The sequence below is a fragment of the Brachyistius frenatus genome, unplaced genomic scaffold (genome assembly GCF_029030835.1).
Source record: "Brachyistius frenatus isolate BFR_SWC_R1_liver_20210118 unplaced genomic scaffold, ASM2903083v1 Contig_4, whole genome shotgun sequence".
Classification (NCBI taxonomy): Eukaryota; Metazoa; Chordata; class Actinopteri; family Embiotocidae; genus Brachyistius; species Brachyistius frenatus.
This window is the reverse complement of record NW_027210603.1, coordinates 3465446-3488766: the sequence shown is the minus strand read 5'-3', so window position 1 is coordinate 3488766 and position 23321 is coordinate 3465446. Positions and strand designations below refer to the sequence as shown.

Below are 23321 nucleotides of genomic sequence, written 5' to 3'. Positions count from 1 at the left end.
CCAGGACCCCTCAAGCAAGCAAGTGAGCAGTATGTTGAGCAAGGGATGGGAATGAGGGAATGAGCAGAGCAGCGAGATGAGCAGAGGGAGAGAGGGAGGATGGGGAGAGGCAGGAAGCATGCGAGAAAAACATAACCCTGGATGGAGAGCCTCCTCATATCGAATGGAAATATATGGAAATGCACTCTGCCTTTGGCAAAACACACTTTAGATAGAGGGCGGGCTACTTCTGAGAAGAGGCAAAATGGCGAGAAAATATAAGTGTATGTGTGAGTGTTCATGAGAAAGAAAACAGTTTTAAGTGTAGATTATATACTGCCTGATTGCTGAGTGTTTGTGTTTGCGTGGAATTTTGACTTGAACAACGAGTACTTTTAAGGTGTGTGTTGCGTTTGTGTGTGGGTGTGTGTCGTTCTTGATTTTACTGCATTTGAAAAAAGTGGCAGTGATGACCTTGATGGAAAGCTTTTCTGTCATCATTTCATCCTTCCACTGTCAAACACCATAAACACCCACTTCATTAAGGCTGGGTAAGAAACATCAATACATTTTGAATATTGACCAAAAAGTTTCCATCGCAGTGAATCTCGAAAACTGTCAAACAAGTGTAATTTGTGTTTTAATGCTTATTATCTGATTAGATATTTATTGATTTAAATCATCATTTATATAATTGTCCCGTAGCAAAATATTTGGATGTTCTTTAATCTAAGGTATTAAAAAATCATACAGCTCTGGTATTTGTGAAGAAACTCTGATATTGTTCTGACATCATATCCAAATATTTAATGCTCAGCCTAATATTTCATTCCACACACAATATTATAGAAACTCTAAAGTGGTGCAAATCTGTATATCAACCACTATGATTTTTTTACACCCTGTATGTGAGCCTTGTCTACAGGACGGAGTCCATACTGAACCTCCTTTTCTTCATCGTGTCCACACTGACACTCCACTTTCACACTGTGCTTTCCTTCACCTTCTCATCTGCTTTGTCCTCTTTACTGTTTCTGATTTCTCCTGCAATGTCTGTAAACTGACAACATTGTAACTTTTTTCCAAGTGGGTTATGTCTAGTCGTGCAGAGGCGGTAAATTTCACCTTCTCTTGTGCTGTAATTGTCAACATCAGATTTATGGTATTTTAGAAAAGACATTAGGAAAAAAACGCATACAGCATGTTTGCAATTTAGTTTTAGCACCGCAATCAATACAACCTAAGTGGGTATAACCGAAGTTCTCCTCTCCTGTTCTCTCCTTTACTATCCTCTCCTCCTCTTCTCCTTTTTTGTTTTTTTGTCCTGCTTCCTGCCTTTTTCTTTTTCCCACTGCTATCTCCTCTCCTCTCCTCTCCTCTCCTCTCCTCTCCTCTCCTCTCCTCTCCTCTCCTCTCCTCTCCTCTCCTCTCCTCTCCTCTCCTCTCCTCTCCTCTCCTCTCCTCTCCTCTCCTCTCCTCTCCTCTCCTCTCTCTAGTGTCTGTATGGCTGCTACGTCCACTCCTCCATCATCCCCACCTTCCATCGTAGATGCTATTGGCTGCTGCAGGTAAGCCCACCGCCCTTTCCCTCCTTGCCTTTTTCTCACACATTTAAACACAAAACAAAGACAAGATTTTTACCGCTTTTTCAGTGTGGGGATAGATTGTTATTCGCTATCACTTACTGCACCGTAGCTTTGGACGATTTCACATTATGGCCTTAATGTAAAATTTACTTCAGTTATGTGTGGTTTTATTTGACATCATACAAAAAACAGGACAGACAGAAATTAAATTGCATGTTGTTAATTTTACACAAAGTTTCACATGTTCAATTTTCCAAAGAAAAAGCCAGCAATAAAAGTCCTCCTCTTCCAAATTAATGAGGCAGACTCTGACTGAAAATACTATCACAAAACTGGGCTCATATTAAAATTTATGTTGTTTGGCAGACTAGAGTGTCCTACACACACATTTAGAGAGTGGAATATACCTCCAATATGCTAGACATATAGGTTTTAGACATGTTCATACTGTGCAGAATAGTGAAGATATTTCTTTGCCAGAAGTTGACTGTAACTTCCCGAGCACAGTGTGTTATCTAACCCTGACTCTCAATACATATAGTGAGCATCAAGGACTCAGGCACTACTCTCTATGTGGTCGGCTGCAAGAAAACACCCCGGAGCTACAAACAAGACACGCACACAACATGCTCTCACAGACACGCACACACACACATGCACACACACACATGCACTGGTGTCTCCTGTGTATAATAGCATGTTGCTTTTCATAGAGATGTTGGACTCACTCTGCTGCTCATCTGAGAGACAACAGAGAGCAGAAATTATGTGCACGCTCTAACACACACACACACACACACACACACACACACACACACACACACACACACACACACACACACACACACACACACACACACACACACACACACACTCAAACACGCACACACACACAACGTGGTCTCTCCCTCTATTGGCCATGCAGGAGCTGGTCGCCAGGACCTCATCATCTTCAAATGACAGGTTACATGATGAATCTTAAACACGTCTGCAAACATTTACACGGTCTCTCTCTTCCCCTATCTCTGTTCATTTCAAAGAAACTATTGAATACCTAGCTATGTACATTTAAAATATGAAAATGCATATATTTATGTATTCGTCACATGACTTCTCTGCATGAAATTTACAAGGAAATTATAGCCATAGAGATAAATTGAATGTACCCTCATCTAATATATTTTCTTTTTAAACATGTCCCACTAGTTAAATTCTTGCAGTCTCAAATTATGGAGGGCAAATTTGACTTGCTTGCTATCTGTAATGTGCCATTTTCTGCTCTTTGCACAGATATCAAAACACATCAGTGAGTGTGATCATAAATCAGTCTATGAGTGCTGTTGCATTGCACAGTGTGGTGCTGTAGCAGCCCACTGTGCTATCCTCTTTTGGAGAGAAAAGTGTTCCACCTCAGCAGGTCCTCCCCCTCACCTGAGTCTGTCTACTGAATCTTTCATCAAGAGGAGCTTCTCTCTCTCTCTCTCTCTCTCTCTCTCTCTCTCTCTCTCTCTCTCTCTTGCTCTCTCTCTCTTTTTCACACACACAAAGACAAGCAGGCACACACAAGTATGTGCACGTGTAAGCACTTGTTGAATCATTCATGGGGCAGAAATTCCATAGGTCTGCTGGTAACCTATAGTACAGTAAGAACTACTCTCTCCCTCTCTTTCTCTCTCTCTCTCTCTCTTTCTTTCCACATATATATATCTCTCTATATTTATATAGAGAGATATATATCTCACACACACACACACACACACACACACACACACACACACACACACACACACACACACACACACACACACACACACACACACACACACACACACACACACACACACACACACACACAAACACGTGTTGACACTGCAGGGTTAGAGAGAGTGATGAATGGGCTCAAGCTGTTAAATCTTTTATGGGCAGGTGAGAGAATCCTATCTGACACACTATGTCCGACCTCCTCCCTGTCCTCCACTTTCTCTTCCACTTTCCTTCTCCTTTTCCCCTCCCTCTCTTCCCTTTGTAAACAGACATTCTATTTTTGATTCTCTCTTATATGTGACAAAGACATGTCAGGGAGTTAAAGAACTAACATGCATGCATGTCTCTGTTTGTGTGCCCTTGTGCTCTGCAGAACCCAGACATTGTGCTGGTGCACTACCTGAATGTACCGGCAGTGGACGATAGTGGGAAGCCATGTGGTCCCGTCCTCTGCTCCATCAACACAGATAGGAAGGAGTGGGCCAAATGGAGCAAGGAGGAGCTCATTGGACAACTCAAACCCATGTGTGAGTTTTCTCTACCTCAGGCCTTACCTTCCTCCCACTCTCAAGCTCTCATGTTTCAGCCTTCACACTTCTCCTAAACCTGGGAATATGAGTCACCTTGTGTCAATAGCGCACAACTTGTCATGGTAAACTAATGTCAAAAAAGATGCTGAAGTACAGAGCCAAGCTTCAACATCAATCTGGAGGAAGTTGGCGTATAATGTCTGAAATACAGATAATTTGTTTTCAGGCTTGGCAGCAGAACGGGCCTCAGTCTTGAAGCACCGCCATCACTTATCAAATCACAACAGGTGCTTACACAAGTTCAGAGATGATGATATGAAATTTTCTCTGTTGCATTAAAGAAAATCGAATCTAACCTAAACATTTCCTTCATGTGTTTTTTAATGTCAGGGTAAATGAATAACCCCCCCAAAAAAGACATGTGCACTTGCCAAACATGTGTTTTCAAGCATTAACAGTGGCCTTATTGTTATTAAAATTTTAATGAAAAGAATTTATGAAATATATTTTCTGTCAGCGTGAAGGGATAACAACATATTACACCACTATGTAGTGATATTAAAAAAAAGATAGTTCTTTAAAGAGACGATTTATTAGGAGGAATTGACTCTGTCCATGCCATTGAGCTAGGCTTTATACACAGGTATATATATTGTTTTTTTGATGGTTTTGACCGTCAGCGCCATGCTGCCACCTAGAGGCAGATACAAATGGCAACCAGGAAAGGGAGGGATTGAGGGAAAGAAGACAGAGGTGCCTGAAATACCCTGCATGTATTATTCATAAATGAGCATCAGGGAGTAGATATCTCCAGTATACACACTAACACACATACACACATACTTATCTAATCGCACCCATCTTTTGATCTGGTTTTGAAGGGTAAATAAGGACAGCTCCCCAAAACTAAGTGGCTTGTCGACTTAAGTGCGACTTCATTTCTCACTCACGCCCCTCCACACAACCTAATTTGTTCACACAATTCTCCATCTTTGCTTTTTGCACTTCGGGCTGGATCAGCGGCTTGATCCCTCTGTGGTGGTCACAGGGGTTTTACAGTTTTATTTAAACTGTTTGTTATTTTTGATGCTGTCTGAAAATGAACCTGCCAAATCCTGAAAATGTAAATGAAGACAAAAAGTTGAAAAACTGGAAATACTGCCAGTTGTTACACGTTGTATGTCATGCAAAAGAAACTAATTGTACATTTTGCTTGTACGCATTAAAAATTAGCTGTAGCTGTCATATCTGAGTATTAATGAACTTGGTTTTCAGTATCCATTCTTAACACACTCTCAAATGTATCAGAGGTCATGTTGTATCAATAAAAAGATTTACCTAAGAGTATGAACATGTGAACAGTGTCTTAAATGTCTTTGTTTTGGTGACTCTTCTGTCAGGTGCTGGAAGCAGCCTGCATCAGAAATGTTCCAGCGTCAAGCAGCGCATCATCTCATCCAAGCAGGAGTCAGGTGCAGCAGCGGGAGGGGGAACTGCAGCAGGTACCGGCGTAGCAGCGGGCCAGAGAGCCGAGGAGGCAGATGGCACCGAGGTCCAGAACAGTGATGTGTCAGAGGGCCAGACAGAGCCCAGCCCTGGAGGGGGCAGGAACAGAGCAGGCGGAGGAGAGAGGCGGAACGGCAGGATAACCAAACCCTCCTTACTCCCACAGAGCAGCATGGAGGTGTCCTCCTCTACATCCAACAACCAGGTGGAGGTCCCTGACACCACCCAGAGCTCCCCATTGTCAATCACCAGCGACATGGCTGACAGCCCCGCTCTTGCCATTGGGGCTGGCTTATCGCAGAGCACAGCTGTGTTCATGTCTGAGGTCACCACGCTGACTGGGGATTCGGTTTACTCCGCTGGTCACACCCACCTGCTCGCATCGACCCATGAGAGCGCTACAGCTGGCATTCTGTTAGCCGTTACCCCTGAAAACCAGAGGTTTACATCATTTCCTGGTGGGGTTGGCTTAGGGGAGGGAGGAGAGTTGGTTCTGTCTAGCTCTTTAGACTCTGGTGGAGGAGTCAGCCTTCCTGAGACCACCATGACCTTTGACCCTGACTGCTTTCTCAATAATCCCAAACAGGGGCAGACATACGGAGGGGGTGGAGGGAAGACTGAGGGGTGTAATGGTGATGATGGAGGACTCCACTGTTCCTCTAACGGCTTTGTCTACAACCCTGCCCTCATCAATAACATCAAAACGGAAGCTACACCTCTGGAGCAGCCGCTGGCCCCTCAGGGGAGCTATGTGGGAGAAGGAACCGGCCTCAGCCCCAGCACAACCCTGGAGCAGATGGACTTCAGTGCTGTCATGTCATCAGCCTGTGTCCCGAGTCTGACTCAGCCCCCACACCACCCTTCCCCGAGCCTCTTCCTCCAGGCCTCCCCCCAGACAAGCCAGCCCTCTCAGCTGCAGGCCAATGGCACTGAGGCAAGCCAGGAATCTGGCGAGGCCCAGAGTTACATCAGCCTGCCCACGGTGCCAACAGACTCTCCGGTCACTAATGGAGACCTGCACACACATCTCCACCAAGCCAGCCCAGACCAGCAGGCCCTGTGTGCAAGGACCGGACAAGGAGCGGCGGTGGGTTCTTTTCCCCTCACACCACAGGACACGACCGTTGACCAGTCGGGCAGCCGGGGACATCAAGAGGTTGGCGGCTTAAACAAGCCATCTGGGAATGGAGGAGAGCTACTACTCAAGGCTGCGGATCCTCACGAGAGCTACGCGAGTGTTGACACCGAACACTACCTCCAACCCACAGATGACAATGGCGGAAGAGAGGAGGGCGGAGGAGGCGGTGGGGGAGCAGGAGGAGAGGAAAATGAGATTCTCTGTAACGGTGTAAACTTGTCAGGGGCGAACAGCTCCGTGGTGGCCAGTCCTCAGTCGATAGCTGCCGGTGCAAACATCGAGGGGGCGCTCTACAGCTCTCCGCTGCCTCAGCAGGGTGGGGGGGTGTCAGCGACAACAGCTGGGGCCGGAGCAGCTATCAGTCTGGAAGGCTTTGAGGCTTCATTTGGAAGCCAGTTCTCTGATCTCATCAATGATTTCATCTCGGTTGAGGGGTCTGGGGGTGGGGTGGGGGCGGCGGTCACCGGGGTCCTGCTGCCTCAGGAAGGGGCAGCAGGGGAGGAGCAGGGCACGGGAGCGGGCCACCTGCAGGGCTCTGAGGTGGAGCAAGGAGCTCTGGGACTGCTGCAGGAGACTGGGAGGCTGTTTGGTGTGACAGACTACTCCCCAGAGTGGTCTTATCCAGAGGTTAGTAAATCCAACTTGATTGTCATTATTTATTCATTATTGTTCTCTACAGTAAAATTAGCCCTTCCACCACATGATTGACGGTAGCTTGTACTGATATTAAATGCTGAAATCACACTCAGCCCAATTTGTAGCGCCAGCTCGGTTGTGTGGTCATTAAGGAGTCAGACTCTGCTAATTGGATTTTGATGAAATGTCAATATTTCACTGATTCCCGTGGGTGGCCTCATTAATTTACCCATGTACCACTTCTAATATCTCAGACACCAGCTCTGTCATTGAATCATGATGAAACTTGTGGAAACATTGCATCTTACCACCATCATTTCAAAAAGCCTATGGCGTGCCAAATTCTGTTTGCATGATTGGTCGACAATATTGTCACGAAGAACTTGTGTTAACTAAATTCAGCTAATTTTTTTCTGCAGCTTTCCTCCTGGATCCTCAGTATTACATCATTTTGCAGTTTTAAGTTTCTTGAAAAAAACAACACCGTTTCTCTCCACAGGCTCAAAGGGTGATGACATGATTTTTGGAACAAACTTAAAAGGAGGTCTATGAATTGCTAAAAGAAAATTCGTGAAAATTTAACCTTTTGACCGTTACATACTCTGACTCAATGACTCCATCAGTTGCAGGGGCCAATTTCTTTTTTATGCATAATGATGTTTTTAGCTAGACTGGACTGAACAAAGTGTCAGTGTGATGTAGGGATGTAAGGAGCAGCACAGCCTCTAGGGGCTGCTCCTGGTCCTTTTAGAGTCATAGCTTTGTTTTTAACAGAAAAGTATTTACTATGTAAAAGTAGCAGGTTCTAATTCTTTCAGTTTATCAATTATGTAACAAAAAAAGAAGTATTTAGGCCACCGTGTCTCTGAGGTGTGTTTTACTGACAGATGGAACTGTGATATTTCCTAGAAACACAAATGTGCACACACACACAGACACATACATTTGCAGACATATGGTTGCACACTGACACACATACATATGGACATCTCTACACACTTGAAGCATCTGAAGAGTATTATCCTGTTATGACAACAGGACATTGTAGTATGCATGCAGTGATGCCTAGACTAGTTTCTCTTTGTTAGCCGTGTTTAAACTTACACTCCCCTGCAGTTTGCTGTAGACAAAAACAAAAGCTATGCTGCGTGATATTAGACCGAGGCTTCTGTTGCGTGCCGCAGGGTGGAGTGAAGGTGCTGATCACAGGTCCATGGTTGGAGTCGAGCAGCGAGTACAGCTGTCTCTTCGACCACATCAGCGTCCCCGCTGCCCTCATCCAGCCCGGGGTCCTGCGCTGCTACTGCCCAGGTAACACACCTGCGTATGCATGGACTCTCACACAACACACACTTTCTTTATTTATTTATAAAGTTAAACCCCACTCCAAACTTGTCGGGAGGTGCAGTCCCTTTTTGTATGAGAAGATAAGAACCAGCAGAACATCTTGCAAGTGATCAATGAGTCCTATATTAAGTGTGATCAGGGGAAAACTGGAGCTAAATTGTCTTGTGCATAAGCAATACTAGACATTCACAGTATATAATATAGTTAACAGAATTTGTTAAAGTTATTAGCTGATGTCTACCTTTACCAAGTAAAGATTAATGTAGGACACACACACACCCTCTGTCCTCACACACAGTCACTCTTTCTCATCCCATTCCTGATATCTGTCTGTTTCCAGCCCATGACACAGGACTGGTGATGCTGCAGGTAGCTATGGGGGGTGAGGTCATCTCTTCCTCTGTGGTGTTTGAGTACAAGGCACGTGACCTCCCTGCCTTGCCGTCTTCTCAGCACGACTGGCTGTCCCTGGATGGTGAGAGCAGTTATTTGCTTGTTTTGTCCAAACAAGGATTCACTCATTTTACTGCCATGTGTTATTTCCTCAGTCAAAACAATAAACCATCAACAAAATACAATTTGTACCTGTTACTGTTTCACTGTGTATGGAGTGTAAATATGGAATATAAACCTGAAAAAATTAAACAAAAATATATGCTTCTCTTATTTTGAAACTCTGAGAAAGCCTGTTGACTTGTGCTGCTGTCAGTTTGCAGCTCTGTTTTCTAATCCTCATGTCATGTTGTGAGAGGTTTTGTGAGCCACTGATGCTGACCAGTATTATGTCTGTTTGGCTCAAGTGTGTCTCTGTGCCTGCAAGCAGCTCTTTTTTTTTTTTTTTTTTCTATTGACACCCTCTGCCTGCATGCAGATTGATTTAAGAAGGAATCTAAGCTCCTAAACTGCTTTAATGACTTCAGGCTTCGCCTTGTTAGATTTGTTTAGGGCACACTCCTCTATTATGGAGTCCATTGTGAGTGTTTGCATGTTGAAAAGAACGGTTTGTTGTTGAGTTGCAGATGTTGTTATGTGATTTATTTAAATTTAAACGTACTGTGAGATGTTGGAGGGCAATTATTGTTCTTTGACGCGTCTCTGGGGGATCGGTTGAAAATGTCTCCGGTGGGGTTTATCTCTGTGTGCACGTATAGCTCCTGATGCAGTTGCAGCTTGGTAACACACGGGTCTCCTCGGCGAGGCATGTCCTGGGTTACTCTGTGTTCGCCCCCGTCTCTGCGTTGCGCAATGCGGCAATGCGGCTCTACAGTCACAGTAGGCTGGCTGTTTCCTGGAATGAAGGGCAAGGACATCGGGGCACAGTCGTGGTTCCATTTGATAGTCAAAATGTTGGGCACCGCTGGCAGTGTGCTGTGCAAACTCGTAGACCCCACATATAAAACCTGTTTTTCACAGACAAGAGCGAGACATGGGATCTGCGCTCTGGCTCTATTTTCGCTCATGTCCTTTGTTTGGCCTCAAATGTAGGATCAAAGGCTCACAATCGGGGACAAAATAGAGGTAGACTGAAGTACTTTAATCAAACATGCGTCAGCACACGACTTTGTCACATGTCATTGCTCCAGTTTCGCTTGTGTGCAGTCTGTTGTACCGATGACGAACGAACCTCCCGCAGCTCAAAGTCTGGCGGGCGGATTTGAAGCGCTGCGCTCCTCCAGACACAACGTGGAGTCTCTCTCTCTCTCTCTCTCTCTCTCTCTCGCTCTCTCTCTCTCTCTCTCCCTGCACTTAGTTGTGTTTTGCACGGTTGGAGTAGCAATGTGAGTCGCACACTTCAAACTAACGCGGTTGAGCAGAAGCGGGAACAAGAACAAAGAGAGCAGCAGATAGAGAGACTCGGTGTTTGGGTTCGTAGCCATTTGATTTTAAACTGATGGTAACCTCATAACGCACTCTTTTATCGACGTCCAGGTCTTTGTTGTTTGTAGCTTTTAGGTGTTTTGTGTCATGTTGCTGTAGACGGATATATGTGCCTGTTTAGATTCATAGCAGTGGAGCTTGAGCTGCTTTTGCAGTCCACGTTTCTGTCTGTTGTAGCTACATGTGTTGCCCAGCCAGACGATTTCAAACAAAGGGAAGGAAATGCCTCAAGTCCTGTTTGCACAGCTAGATGACTGAGGTGAAAGACACGGTGGAGCCTGTTTGGTTGTCTTTGCAGACCTTAAGCCTGTTCAGCATTTTCGGATGACCTGTTTAGTTTCAGCACCACCAGGAGTGGACAGTTCCACTGAACTCTAACTACAAACGGAGGGAGGCTAACGGCTCCTGTAGGTAGAGGCCCAGATAATAACAAGCCTTTATAAAAACATGTGTGGATGCTGATCAGCCAGAGCTTGCAGATATTGATACTCAGAGTTGTACATTTTTACATGTTGTTTTTTATGTTTACTATTGAACGTTTCCTGACCATTTCCCAAAGTGTGTGTTTTGTTTGATGAATAATTTTCCAATTAATTCCAAAGAAAACAAGAGTTTCAAAAAATGTTTTTATGGAGAACTATTAATCTGCAAAAAAAAAAAGAAAAGAAAACAACACAACACAACAACAAAGAAAAAAACATAAAAAGCTGTGCACGAGATTTTATGCAAATATACTGTGCTTTTGTAATGATGCTATTAATTTTGAGGGGTGCCAACTGTGAGCGGATTTTTGAAAATTATTTTAAAGTACTTTAATCATTTTGATCTGCTCCCTTTGACTTTGATCACTTTTGCCTCAGTCCAATAGAAGTCTCAATATTGTAAATGTGGATTAAAATTAAATGTAGTGCAACACCATTGTTAATTGTTATCTTTGCAAAGTTACAAAGACAAGCATGTCACAACTGCTGATGTTTTTTTTTTTTAAATAGAAAAATTGCGTTTCAAATACAATTGTGTTAGCAGTGTTTAGCGATGTCACTTCACATTGTGTTGTGATTGGTAAAAACAAAAACATTTAACAGAACAGAAAGACAGTCCAAAGTTGGTCAGTATATTCACAGGTTCTTCCACCTGAATATTTAGGCATACTACTCAAAAATAATGTATTGAACTGGTTACTTAAATAGATATTTTCTTTCAATTATTACCAGTAATGATAATTATACAATATGGCCTTTCCCATAGACCTCCATATCCTCCATAACGTTAGCCTAGATGACTGCATGTATTACAGGTAGATAAATAAAGATTCATATAGGAAAATCAAGATTTAATTCGTCAGTTAAGAAAAGTTATTAAATGACACTTTCCTTCCCTTTCTAATTGCCTAATTGCGATGAATATTTAAAAAAATTAATATCTTAATGTATTAATTATTGAACTCACTTAATTATACACAAAAATAACATAATAGCATATGTAAACCATTGTAGTATTATATTTTTTCTTTTTCTGTTATTTTTGTGTGATCAGAAATCTTTCTTACTTTTCTTTGTTGTTGATTTATGTATTTGCTTGTGCATCTGTATTTCTATGTCAATTATGTTCATATATAACAGGTGAAGACTGGTGCTTCTTGTGTGTTTAGCAGCTGCAATAGTGGAGTGTTTTGCTTTGTAGTCAGCTGAGCCTAATCCAGGGAAACTCCCCTTCTGATTGGCTGAGTGGAAAGGGAGGAGCCTGAGCCTTTGTGTCACTCTCATAGCTCCACCCTCTCTGCTCAGGCTGTGTGCTGCAGACAGCAGAAAGAAAAATAGGAGTGAAATGAGAGGAGAAAAATAGAGAGACTGAGCAAGAGAGCAGCAGGTGGGATGACATAATGTGCACTGCAGCAAAACTGCAGCAGCACAGAAACAAAAGGTCACAATCACATCAAGCCATGCCACAGAGATAAACCTACATTGGATGTATACACATACAAACACACACACACACACACACACACACACACACACACACACACACACACACACACACACACACACACACACACACACACACACACACACACACACACTTTATGTATGCCCACCTCCTATTGTTGGCAAGGGGATTTATTGGATTTCAGCGCTGATTTATTCCAGTATTGAGCCCCTCAGATGAGCTCTCTTTTTAAGCCCCTCTAAGTAGGATTTACTGAAATATAATATTAATTTGCTTAAAGGCAGCATACAACTAGCCAGTGTGCACAGGTTTACGTGTTGCTACATTTGTGTAGATACCCAGTTCAGGATGTCCATCTTGGAGCGTCTGGAGCAGATGGAACAGAGGATGGCTGAGATAACCAATCAAAACCCCAGCTCTGAAGCCATGGCAACCAAGGGCGGAGGAGTGGAGGGAGGAGGAGCAACAGAGCAGCAGTCTCAAGTAAGGCAGAGATTCTGGTGAAATTGTCCTTCACAGCGATTTGATGTGAAAGTGCATTGCGGGAAAAGCACAAGTAAACAACATAAAACTGGAAGTATTCAATTAAAGTAGGTCTTTAAAACTTGAGATTAAATTTGAAGTGTGCATGATAGTAGTTTAATAACTTAGTTTTGTATTTTTTTTTAACATTGAGAGAGGCAATCTAAAAGCATTTACAACATAATGCAATCTTGTACAAAAATTCTGCAATCTATTGAATCAACTTTTTATATTTTCAAACATACAGTCTTATTAAAAACTGCTTATCATTATACAGTGAGCCTCTCAATGGCAGCAGTCATTGCAGGGCAATTGTCCGAGATTTTCTTTTATACTCCAAAGGATTTTCACGCTTTTTCTTGGTTAAGTGGAAGGTGTTGAAAACTGAAGTAAATAAACTTGTAAAAGATTTTCCTGGTTTTTCCTTTTCTTTTCCAATCTTACAGCTCTCTCCTGACCAGGGTTCCTTCGAGGGCCGTGTGGTGGTGGTGTGTGAGAAGATGATGTCTCAGCCATGTTGGGCTTCATCCAATCAGCTCGTCCATAGTAAGAACTCAAGAGGGATGACCTTACTGCATCTGGCTGCAGCTCAGGGCTATGCAGGGCTCATTCAGACTCTCATTCGTTGGCGGTGAGTAACACAAAAATATAACACAGCATTGTGTTGACACTGACTGTGCAAGTAACTTCACTTCGGTTATATGGCGCTGCAGCACGAAGCACGCCGACAGTATCGACCTCGAGCTTGAAGTGGATCCTCTCAACGTGGACCACTTCTCCTGCACTCCACTGGTGAGTGATCAATACTTCCATGCGTACAAATCTTTCTATCAATTCTCGTGTCTGTGACATTTGTTTGCTTTTGACCTCCACAGATGTGGGCATGTGCTCTGGGCCACACCGAGGCAGCATTGGTGCTCTACCAGTGGGACCCAAGAGCTTTAGCTATTCCTGACTCACTGGGACGCTTGCCACTAAACATCGCCCGATCCCGGGGCCACACTCGATTGGCTGAGCTCTTAGAGCAGCTGCAACAGAGTCCTCAAACTCAGGGCCAGCCTGCGGACGCTTGGATAGACAGATGGAGAGAAGAGTCACAGTCCAGCGGCATCAGCAACAGCCCCACCCCTAACCCAAACTCAGGTGCAATAGCATGCCATTTTGTGGTTTAATGATTTTGTGTAAAACAAAAGTGTAAAAGTGATGTTGCGTGATTATTTAATCGGATGTTTTCTTGATCGAGAGTTGTAACTTCCTGGAGTCTCTACTGGTTGCTCCAGGACAATAAATCATTTTGTTGATAATCCCCTGTAAAACCATAAAATAACTTGTTTTTACACTTCAGGTTTTTGTCCAGATTGAACAAACATTATAACACATGGTTTAGAGGAAGTTTAAAAGGTGCTGGGAGGCAGACTTTGTTGCTTTCCGACACTCTTTTGCTGAGCCAAGCTAACTAGCTGCTGGCTTCAGTCACAAACAGTTTCTACTGGCCACATGTGTGAGTGGTGTCAAGCTTATTGTCCAACTCTGGGTGAGAAAGAAAATCAATGTGTTCCCTAAGTGCTGGACTATTATTTCTAAAATTCGATTGGGAAAACTGACAGTAACCAGTTTCGCAGGTTAACTCACAGACCTCTTTGGTGAATATCTGAAAGTGAAAACTAAAAATAATCATCACAAGCAGGTATTTCTAGATAAAGTGGGGAACGTATGACCCTCGGAAATTAGAATATCCAGTGTGATAAGAACAAATGTTGTCATTGTGAGACTTGTTATCTTGTTTTCCTCAGAGCTGAGGAGAACCCGGGCAGAGAGCCAGTCAGACAACCAGAACCAGAGCTGGAACCACCCAGGACACAGAGCCCCACAGGGAACCCCGGGAGAACAGGGAGGCCCCCCCCCAGCCAAGAGGCTAAAACCCAGCCCCGACACCCAGCAGCAGTCCGCTAACACAAACCCGGGCACCAACTCCCTCCTCAACTCTTCTCCAAGTTATCGACGGTCTTCCCTCCCCAAGACCCTGCAAACTCAACCCTCCAACCTCAGCTGTCAGACTGCACCTGTTGCCAGCTCCAGCCCAAGCCGGCCTCAGCTCCCCAGTGCCCCATTCTCCCACCTGCAGGCCAGGATAGGGGGTTCTGGAGGGGGCACCAGGTGGAGCCTGAGACAGACTCTGGGGCAGCGAAGCCTGGCCAGGAGGATTCTAGGAAAAGAGCGATTGGCCATTCACCTGCGCCAAAGAGTGCTGTCTGACAGGGGGGAGGAGACAGAGCTGCTGACCTACCAGGATAACACAGAGGACCTGCAGGTATGGGGAGCAGATCGTTAGGGGTCATTGTGATCTTCTTTTCTTACCAGGCAATAAATGGTAATGCATGGACTAATCTATACTGTAAATTAGGAGAAACATTTGTTTTTTTTTAACTGGTCTAAATCTAAGTAAAACAACGGTAATAGTTGTTTCGGTAAGTATTGTGAGTATGAGTGTCACTAGTAAAGGTACGAAAAAATTATTATTGTAAATGGACAGCAAATGTTATAAATATATAAGTAATACCTGCTTTGAATGCATTGCAGATGGACATTACAATGCTAGCTGATCACATCATGGAGGCTTCAACTGGTAGGCTGAAGCAGGAGGCCATTGAAACTGAAATAGAGTCCGGGAGGGTGGGGATCAGCAGTGATGTCCGGTTACTGTCTGGTTACCTTGGGGAGGTGGAAAGGTGGGTCAAAGAATTCTAAAAGTTTCCACATTACTTTACCTAACTTATCAAATATACTCAATATTCTTCTTTTTTTTTTTGCTCTCTTACTGTCTCCAGGTTTCTAAAGTCCAAGCCCCAGAATCCTTGCCCCAAACCAAACTCTCTCTCAGGGCCGGAGGATCAGCAAAGTCCTCAGGCTAAACAAGCCCTGTCCTCCCCCTCCGAGTGGAGCTCCTTACTCCGTGCAGCTATGAAAGAGGAGAGGTTGAAAACAGACTCCTCCTGTCTAGCCATGACCGAGACCGAGCAGAGAGAGCTGTACGAGACCATCAGGCATGCTCTGCACTCCCTCAGAAAACACAAGGCAAGTATGACCTCCACCCCTTCAGAAAAACAACAATGTTTGCCCGCAGCAATGTCATGCATTTTGTGTCAGTGCTGATCAGCTCAGCTCGGTATGACCGCAAAACCACTTTACATATACAATGTTCAGACGAACTGTTGCTGTCGCTCACCCCAGGGTCCTATTCAGGAACAGCGCAAAGAGATTGCAGCAGTGATTCAGCGCTGCTATAAGAGATACAAGCAGGTAAGAGTTCACAACATACAGCGAGGAACAACCCATTACTTGTTATAATGTCAGAAGGCCCTTTAGTTCAGTACACGATGTGTTTCCTTCATAAATAAGAGCTAAAATGCCATTAAACCGTTGAATTTTAATTAGGATTCTTTCGGACAGTATGTAATAATTGTGTTATGTACATATCCTGTACTGCTGTTCTTTCTTTTTATAGTTTTATCTTTCTAATACTTCTAATGTACAAGTGAAGCTATGTAGATTAATGTGAGATTAAATCTTGTCACTCAAAATATGCTTTCACAAGTTTCACAAACTGTTTCGTGAAACATTTTCTTATTTACATACTTTAGGAGGGCATACATATCTGCTTCAAGCTAGGATTGAATATTCACAAACCTTGCCTTTATATGTTACTTGTATTTAACCTAAAGTATAACCCAAATCAAGGTTTTCAATTCAGTTTATTAAGTCATAGAATTATCAGTGCATTTTTAACTTTATCTTGTTTTTTTTAATTTGTTTTTTTTTGTCTGTTGCATTAGTTTGGAAATAATATTATGTTCCTGTAATATTATGTGACCTGTAAATTCAGGATTCTGCATAACAAAAGTATGTCTCCTGTGCTGAGAGGGCTTTACCTCACTGCTGTCTTCTTTCTCTCAGTATGCACTTTATAAGAGGATGACCCTGGCCGCCATCCTGATCCAGAGTCGTTTCCGGAGTTTCCATGAACAGAGAAAGTTCCAGCAGAGTCGTAGAGCAGCGGTCCTCATCCAGCAATACTACCGCTCCTACAGACACTCCCTCAGGTACCCCCCGGCCCCCTTCCTCATCCCCTCCTCCCACACACACACACACAAACAAACAAACAGTCACACGGCTCAATCGTGTCATAAACATTTCTTCCACCCGTGTCTGTGCTTACAGCAGCCTCCTAACTAAAAAACAGAACCAGGCTGCTCGCAAGATCCTGAGGTTCCTGCTCCGATGCCGCCACAGGTGAGTCACGAACGTAACATACCCACTGCACGCACATCCAAGGACACACATTTATACACATGACACACACACTTAGAGCCCACTGCCACACATGCGCTTACTGCACCGGTGCTAATAGTTGGTGTTGTTTTACTGTTCCTGTGAAGCCCCTTGATGGACCATAGGCCTCTGAAACGGGTGAGTCTCCTCTCCCTCTCTTCTCTCTCTCCCTCTCTCCCAGTGGCTGATGCCTGTTTGCATGTCAGCAGAGGGAGGGGGAGAGGAGGTCCTGGATTGTCATCCTTCCCTCTCGCTCTCTCTTCTTCCCTCCCTATCTCCTCGTCTCTCTCTCTGTCCACTTCTGAGGACTGCCGAATGACGTCAGTACTTGCATGACTGACAGATAGATAGAGGAGCGACTCTTGCATATGGTTTTACTTGGGGCATGTTCTGACTGTCATCATTAGGGGACTTTAAGTGTCTTGCTTGGCCTGCCAGTCTTTTTTATTTTGTGCCTTGAAGGGTGGGGAGGATAACAGGATGGTGTGTGTGTGTGTGTGTGTGTGTGTGTGTGTGTGTGTGTGTGTGTGTGTGTGTGTGTGTGTGTGTGTGTGTGTGTGTGTGTGTGTGTGTGTGTGTGTGTGTGTGTGTGTGTGTGTGTGTGTGTCAGACAGGGAATTGCAGGGGGTTTGTTGAATAACTTTTCCCGTTGCTCTGAGTTTGGCCTTTGGATATAAAAATGAAAAACAAACACAAAGATCTGCAGTTACATAAATCTCTCTGAGACTGTCACTGATATGAGTGTTTGGTTTTCCTTCAGGGCCAGAGAGCAGAGAAAGGCCAGGGGTCCTGAGAGTCCACCGCCAGGCCCTGCACACAGCCCCCTCAGCTTGTGAGCAATCTATACAGCCTCCCCCCCTCCATATTCTCCTTTTTTCTTTCTCCTCTCTTCCATCTTCCTTAAACCCCCCCTCCCTCTTCCATATCCTAACCCCTCCTGCTGCCCTCTTCTTTCCTTTTCTCCCGTCTCCTCTCTCACCCTCTCTCCCCTTTCTCTCAAGAGGGAAAACAAACTCTTCCCAGACAGACTGAGGACAGGATAGGTGTCCATCATGGCAGCTCAGACAGACAGACTGCTGGGCAGAGCCCGGGGACCAGGCTCTGCCCACAGCACTGATCCTCCTCCACAGTTTCACTGGGAGGCCATCACATTAACCTCATGGCATTCTTTGCACTCTTCATGGGTATGTTTCTTTGCAAGAGCAAGTCAACGAGTCACACGAAAGGAAGCGAGGAAGCGTCTGACGACCGCATCGTGCTGCTCGCGGCAGCGGCCGGATGTGCTCAACGGCTCCAGGGATGAAAATTGGGCTCAAGACAAAGGCTACTTTGACATGCAGAAAATACACAACGCCAGTTGTGTTTTGTATCCAAACAGAGATCCATGAAAGAATAAGAAAACATAAACCAAAAAACTCACATCTATGTTGCATTTGCATGCAAGGTTTTTTCGCTTATTCCTCCTCTCCATCATCGTGAAGAGCTACAGTGGCAAATCATTCTGCTGTTTCAGTATATCACAAAATCACCAACCACTCTGACTCACAGGCTTACAAACCTATTAATCAGTCACCCAATCAAAAGGGGAGGAACTGCACTTGAATGTAAGAGGGGCATTGTTAGATAAAGGGACGGGGTCTGAATAACGATGTCTTAATTTGTTACATGGACTTTGTATGGAGTCGTTCTCAGAGGCAGCATTTTGCTCGCCTGACGTGGTGTGTCCGTGTTTGTTCAATTCAATGCATGTGTTTGAGCTACGAGCTCCTGCATGCTTGCCAAACTGCTTTAGTGTTGTTTCTTTTGTATTTCTATGTGTAATTGTGTCTCACTTACGTCCTCATCAACTTATCCTTGCCCTGTGTAATGTGAACTGTGTAAGGACAAATGACTTATTTTGGGTGCTTTTTTTTACTTTATTTATTTAAGGGTCTGATTATTTATTTAATTGGCTCAAGAGAGTGGTTTAGCTTGAGACTGGTTTTCCCCCCGTGTGATAAAATATGACATGTTCCAATGGTTAAATGTCTCTGTTAGTTTGTTCTTCGCGTGAACCTCTAAATCCTAACTGGTTTTGAGGAGAGAGTCACATACCATTGCCTTGACTTCTTCTTGACTCTGAGAGGTCTCTATGCTTGCTCTGTACAGGACATGGGTCCTATACCTGCCCCCATACAGGGCACTGGTCCCCATATTAGCCCATACGGGCGATCAAATCCATATTTTGGAGTATTGCATATTCCTGTATATAAACTGACGAGGTAAGGGGATACGAGGACCCTGAAACTTTTTCATAAGAGGACTGTATTTAAGATTATAAATTATTTTACTCCCATAATGAGAACTTAAGACAGAGACCTGGGTACACAGGATGGCTGTATTGCTTGTAAATAATGTAGATATTACAAACGGAGTAATGTGCATGAGATTTAAGACAAAGAAACAGCAAAAAGAACATGTTAGTGGCTATGGACTATGAGAGGATTTTAACTGCTTCACTTTAAGAGTATCCAGTATAAGTGTTACTGAAAAGAACATTTTGTTAAAGCATGCAACTGAAAAATCTAATGTTAGAATTATAAGTGGGAAAACAAAGTTAGCTGAAACAATGATCTTTCAGACAAAACATTTACACTTTGTGCTTTTGTTTCTTGGCTAGCAAAAATTAAACCCTTTTTGCCAGTAGTGCCAATTATTATGAATGCTATTTTGCCTAACAATATGTTACGATGGGAAGCTCAACACCCAAAAGATATCCGTAAGATCACACAATGGCAACAACACACAGACAACAAACATTAGAAGAGATGTAGTACTAGTTCAGCCGTAGATCTCCTACAAGTTCTGAAGTTCGTCTAAGACAGACTTACATATAGATGGTGATGATGCTGATGATGCAAGTGTGAAAATGATACTAATGGTGATGAAGATGATGACCATGATCGTTTAAATGTGAATGCAAAGACTGATAACCCAAAAAGGTAACGAGGGCACTACATTCTTTACAGTGTGGTTGTGCTTCAGCAACATACTCGCTTTTATCAAGATCATTAATCACACCTACAGCGGATCCAGCCTGGCCTCCAGTCAAAGCTTTCCATCTTCAAACAGAATGTCTCCTCCCCACTTTTTTACATATCATTTGATTGATTTTTCTTTTCTCCTCATTGTCACTGCCATAATGATACGACGTGTACTTTAGACTTCTGGAAAGCTCTGTTTAGAAAGTGCCTGCTCAATAACAGAAAAGTGCAAACTAATATCAGGAAATATCTATTGTATGTCCTCCAAAAGGTTTCCAGCGACCTGTTTATTTTCCTAAATTGTGTGTTGAAAATGAACTTGACAGTGTTAAACTTGATCTGAGTCAAAGTTTAGAAGCTCTAATTTGTCAGTGGTATGAATGAATGCTCATGGCCTGATTGATGCTATGTGTTGCTTTATGAGACAAACCAATAATTACAGTATCACTGTATGCCCCACTTCTGTGTGCATTTTGCAGTATTAGAGGAAGAAAAAGCATTGAATTCAGCTGCTGTGTATGAAAGGCACTGTCACGAGTCTATTCACCGTCCCAGTGTCGCTGCTGGGAGGAAAATGTGTTTTCTGTCATGGACTCGCTTTGTCTGTCTTTCCCCCAGAAAGGGATTTTTGCAGCATTTGAACAAGGGCGTAACTGGGCAGTTTTTCAGACGACAACATAACTTTCATACACACTTTATTTCTTTGTCTTTCTCTGTCACTCACTGTCTGACACAGATGTGTACACAGACACACACACAGACACACACACACACACACACACACACACACACACACACACACACACACACACACACACACACACACACACACACACACACACACACGTAAAGGCATACAGTCAAACACAAATGTACGCATTCAGACACACACATACACACAACACAAAAATGGCCACACTCTTTCTCTCTGTGCTTATGTCTTTGGGAATAATGAAATCTCTCCCTTAGATTTTACTCAGGGTTGAAGAACAGGGAGATGGTATGTGGAGTGTAATGACTGCTGGCACAGAGTTGTACCATCACTGGTGACTGTGTACATTTGGGTATGCATATGTATGTGTTCATATTTGTGTCTGTTAGGGATACTCCAGTTGTTCATTCACTATTTATTATCCACAAATTTTAAACTGCTATTATTTTGTGAAGCCGCAAACGTGACGTGTTTGCTTCAACCTATCTGTATCTTGCATAATTTTTTTCTACAAGGAAATCACTTATTTTATAGGATTTTGCTTAAATATAAATTAAATTCAAAGGAAGTAATCAATGAGAAAATCTATTTATACACTTGCTCGAGGTGTAAATGCACAAGATTCCTAAGCAACGACCCCGCATCACCTTAAAAAACGGTTTAAAACAGTACATTGAAAGATTTCAAATTGGAGAATATCTCTTGTGTCCCACGTTTTCTGAATTATTATCACACTGAGAGACAGCCATGGTTAGGACAGTGCTGTCAGGAGCATTCATGCCAAGGTATCACTTGAACCTCTTCTTAAACTGCCCCCTCCTCTCACATCAGCACAACTAAACAACACTGCTTTGAACTCCTTTATATATTGTGTACACAGACCGGCACACACACTCACACACACAAACACACATGCAGACCAACATCCAAAAGCTTGCACTTATCAATTCACACAGCATACACACACACACACACACACACACACACACACAAATTAAACACATATTGCAGAAAGCCATCAATATATTCATGTTTTTGGAGAGGATGGTGACTGTAAAAAAAAAAAAAAAAAAAAAAAAAAAAGATCATGTAGTATAGAAAAAGTAAAAAAAAACTAATAAATAATGTTGCCATAATAGACATCTGGTAGACATGTGCAGAGATGGCCTCTGTTTTCATAAGTCTGCCTAGAAATGAATGGTATACCCTTTCAGGCCTTGTTTTGAGAGGGCGTGGCCAAACACCACATTGCATGCTAGAATGGTAGACCCTTATAGATAATCTATGGCTAGACCTCTCCTTGCCTTCCTCTTCTTTCACCCCGTCTTCCCTCTCTCATTTCCTGCTGTACTCCCACCTTGCCTGCTGTTGTGTTCTCCATGCCTATCTCAGTCTCTCATTCCTCTTTTTTTGTAGCTTAGTTTTTACTTTTTTTTTTCATTTTTGTTTTACAAACATGCATGCACAAGCATCACTAAATTGTTGATGTTTTTAAAAGAATATTTTGTTGCTGAGGCCATGCAAAGTGTTTTGAATATTGCCCTTATATGTGGAAAATGTCTTCTGAATGCTTTACATAATTTCTGCTGTAAAATGAAATCAGAATAAAAAGAAAATTTGCACTTTACCCTTATTTTCTGCCTGATATTTATTCCTCACTGGGGCAATAATAAGAAAGTATTACCTGCTTAAGGCCCAACATACTTTGTGGTGACCAACAGACTAAATGCTACTGGGGGGAAATCACAGTATGTCCCAAAAACATTAGTCCGTGTAAATCCATACAGTGGTTTGCACAATTTCCAATGTCTCAAATTTATTGATTAAAAATTAAAAAATGCAATGACTAACAGGTTTTTTTTGTACCAGATTTAGGTACAAGTTAAAGTAAACCTGGATGAGGTGTTCGAGAAGCGCAACTCATACATAGACCAGTGTCTGTACACCTGTGAAAGTCCCTGAGCCTATTCAAAATTGTGTAGGAATGACGAAGTACTGATGTTTAAATTTAACACACAGGTTCACACACCAACTTGTTTCGCACTCCTCAAAGAGATTTTCATAGAAATACTGCATTCCCTGGTCCTTACACTGACCATCACATCTAAATACCGTAACCACAAATCTAACCCAAACCTGAAAACCAAGTCTTAAGTCTCAAAGAGCAGATTGTACCCCGGCTGGGGAGCTAATTCCATGTTGCATGAGTGGAACATTGGTGCTTTCCGGAAAATTACCAGTATATTCTACTTACGTCACGCACATTTCTTTTTACCGTAAAAACGTTGTTTACCTTTTTCCTTGATCTCTAACAAAATTAAAGATATGATCAGATTTTTTTTTTTTTTACAATGAGTAAATCTCCACTGTTACGAACTATATTTTTTTTACCCCCACACGGTTTATTTTTGGAATAGAAATAAA

General features: G+C 43.1%; 1 protein-coding gene across 4 annotated transcripts in view; it reads left to right on the top strand.

Annotated features, from left to right (window-relative positions):
• The window catches only part of LOC138628106 (calmodulin-binding transcription activator 1-like), a 51016-nt gene extending 28492 nt beyond the window's left edge, over positions 1 to 22524 (top strand). Inside the window, exons 6-22 of one of the 4 annotated variants that reach the window (XM_069710962.1) lie at positions 1476 to 1547; positions 3703 to 3856; positions 5260 to 7130; positions 8324 to 8450; positions 8827 to 8961; positions 12646 to 12794; positions 13280 to 13464; positions 13547 to 13625; positions 13709 to 13976; positions 14627 to 15144; positions 15414 to 15562; positions 15662 to 15908; positions 16065 to 16133; positions 16788 to 16933; positions 17055 to 17123; positions 17270 to 17300; positions 17923 to 22524. In XM_069710962.1, coding sequence (XP_069567063.1) covers positions 1476 to 1547; positions 3703 to 3856; positions 5260 to 7130; positions 8324 to 8450; positions 8827 to 8961; positions 12646 to 12794; positions 13280 to 13464; positions 13547 to 13625; positions 13709 to 13976; positions 14627 to 15144; positions 15414 to 15562; positions 15662 to 15908; positions 16065 to 16133; positions 16788 to 16933; positions 17055 to 17123; positions 17270 to 17300; positions 17923 to 17955 — 4302 coding nt within the window. In that variant the 3' untranslated portion in view covers positions 17956 to 22524. Of the gene's footprint in view, positions 1 to 1475; positions 1548 to 3702; positions 3857 to 5259; positions 7131 to 8323; positions 8451 to 8826; positions 8962 to 12645; positions 12795 to 13279; positions 13465 to 13546; positions 13626 to 13708; positions 13977 to 14626; positions 15145 to 15413; positions 15563 to 15661; positions 15909 to 16064; positions 16134 to 16787; positions 16934 to 17051; positions 17124 to 17269; positions 17301 to 17922 lie in introns of all 4 variants that reach the window. The other 3 variants (XM_069710954.1, XM_069710944.1, XM_069710936.1) reach the window with 3 other exon arrangements.
• Positions 22525 to 23321: the final 797 nt, after the last annotated feature.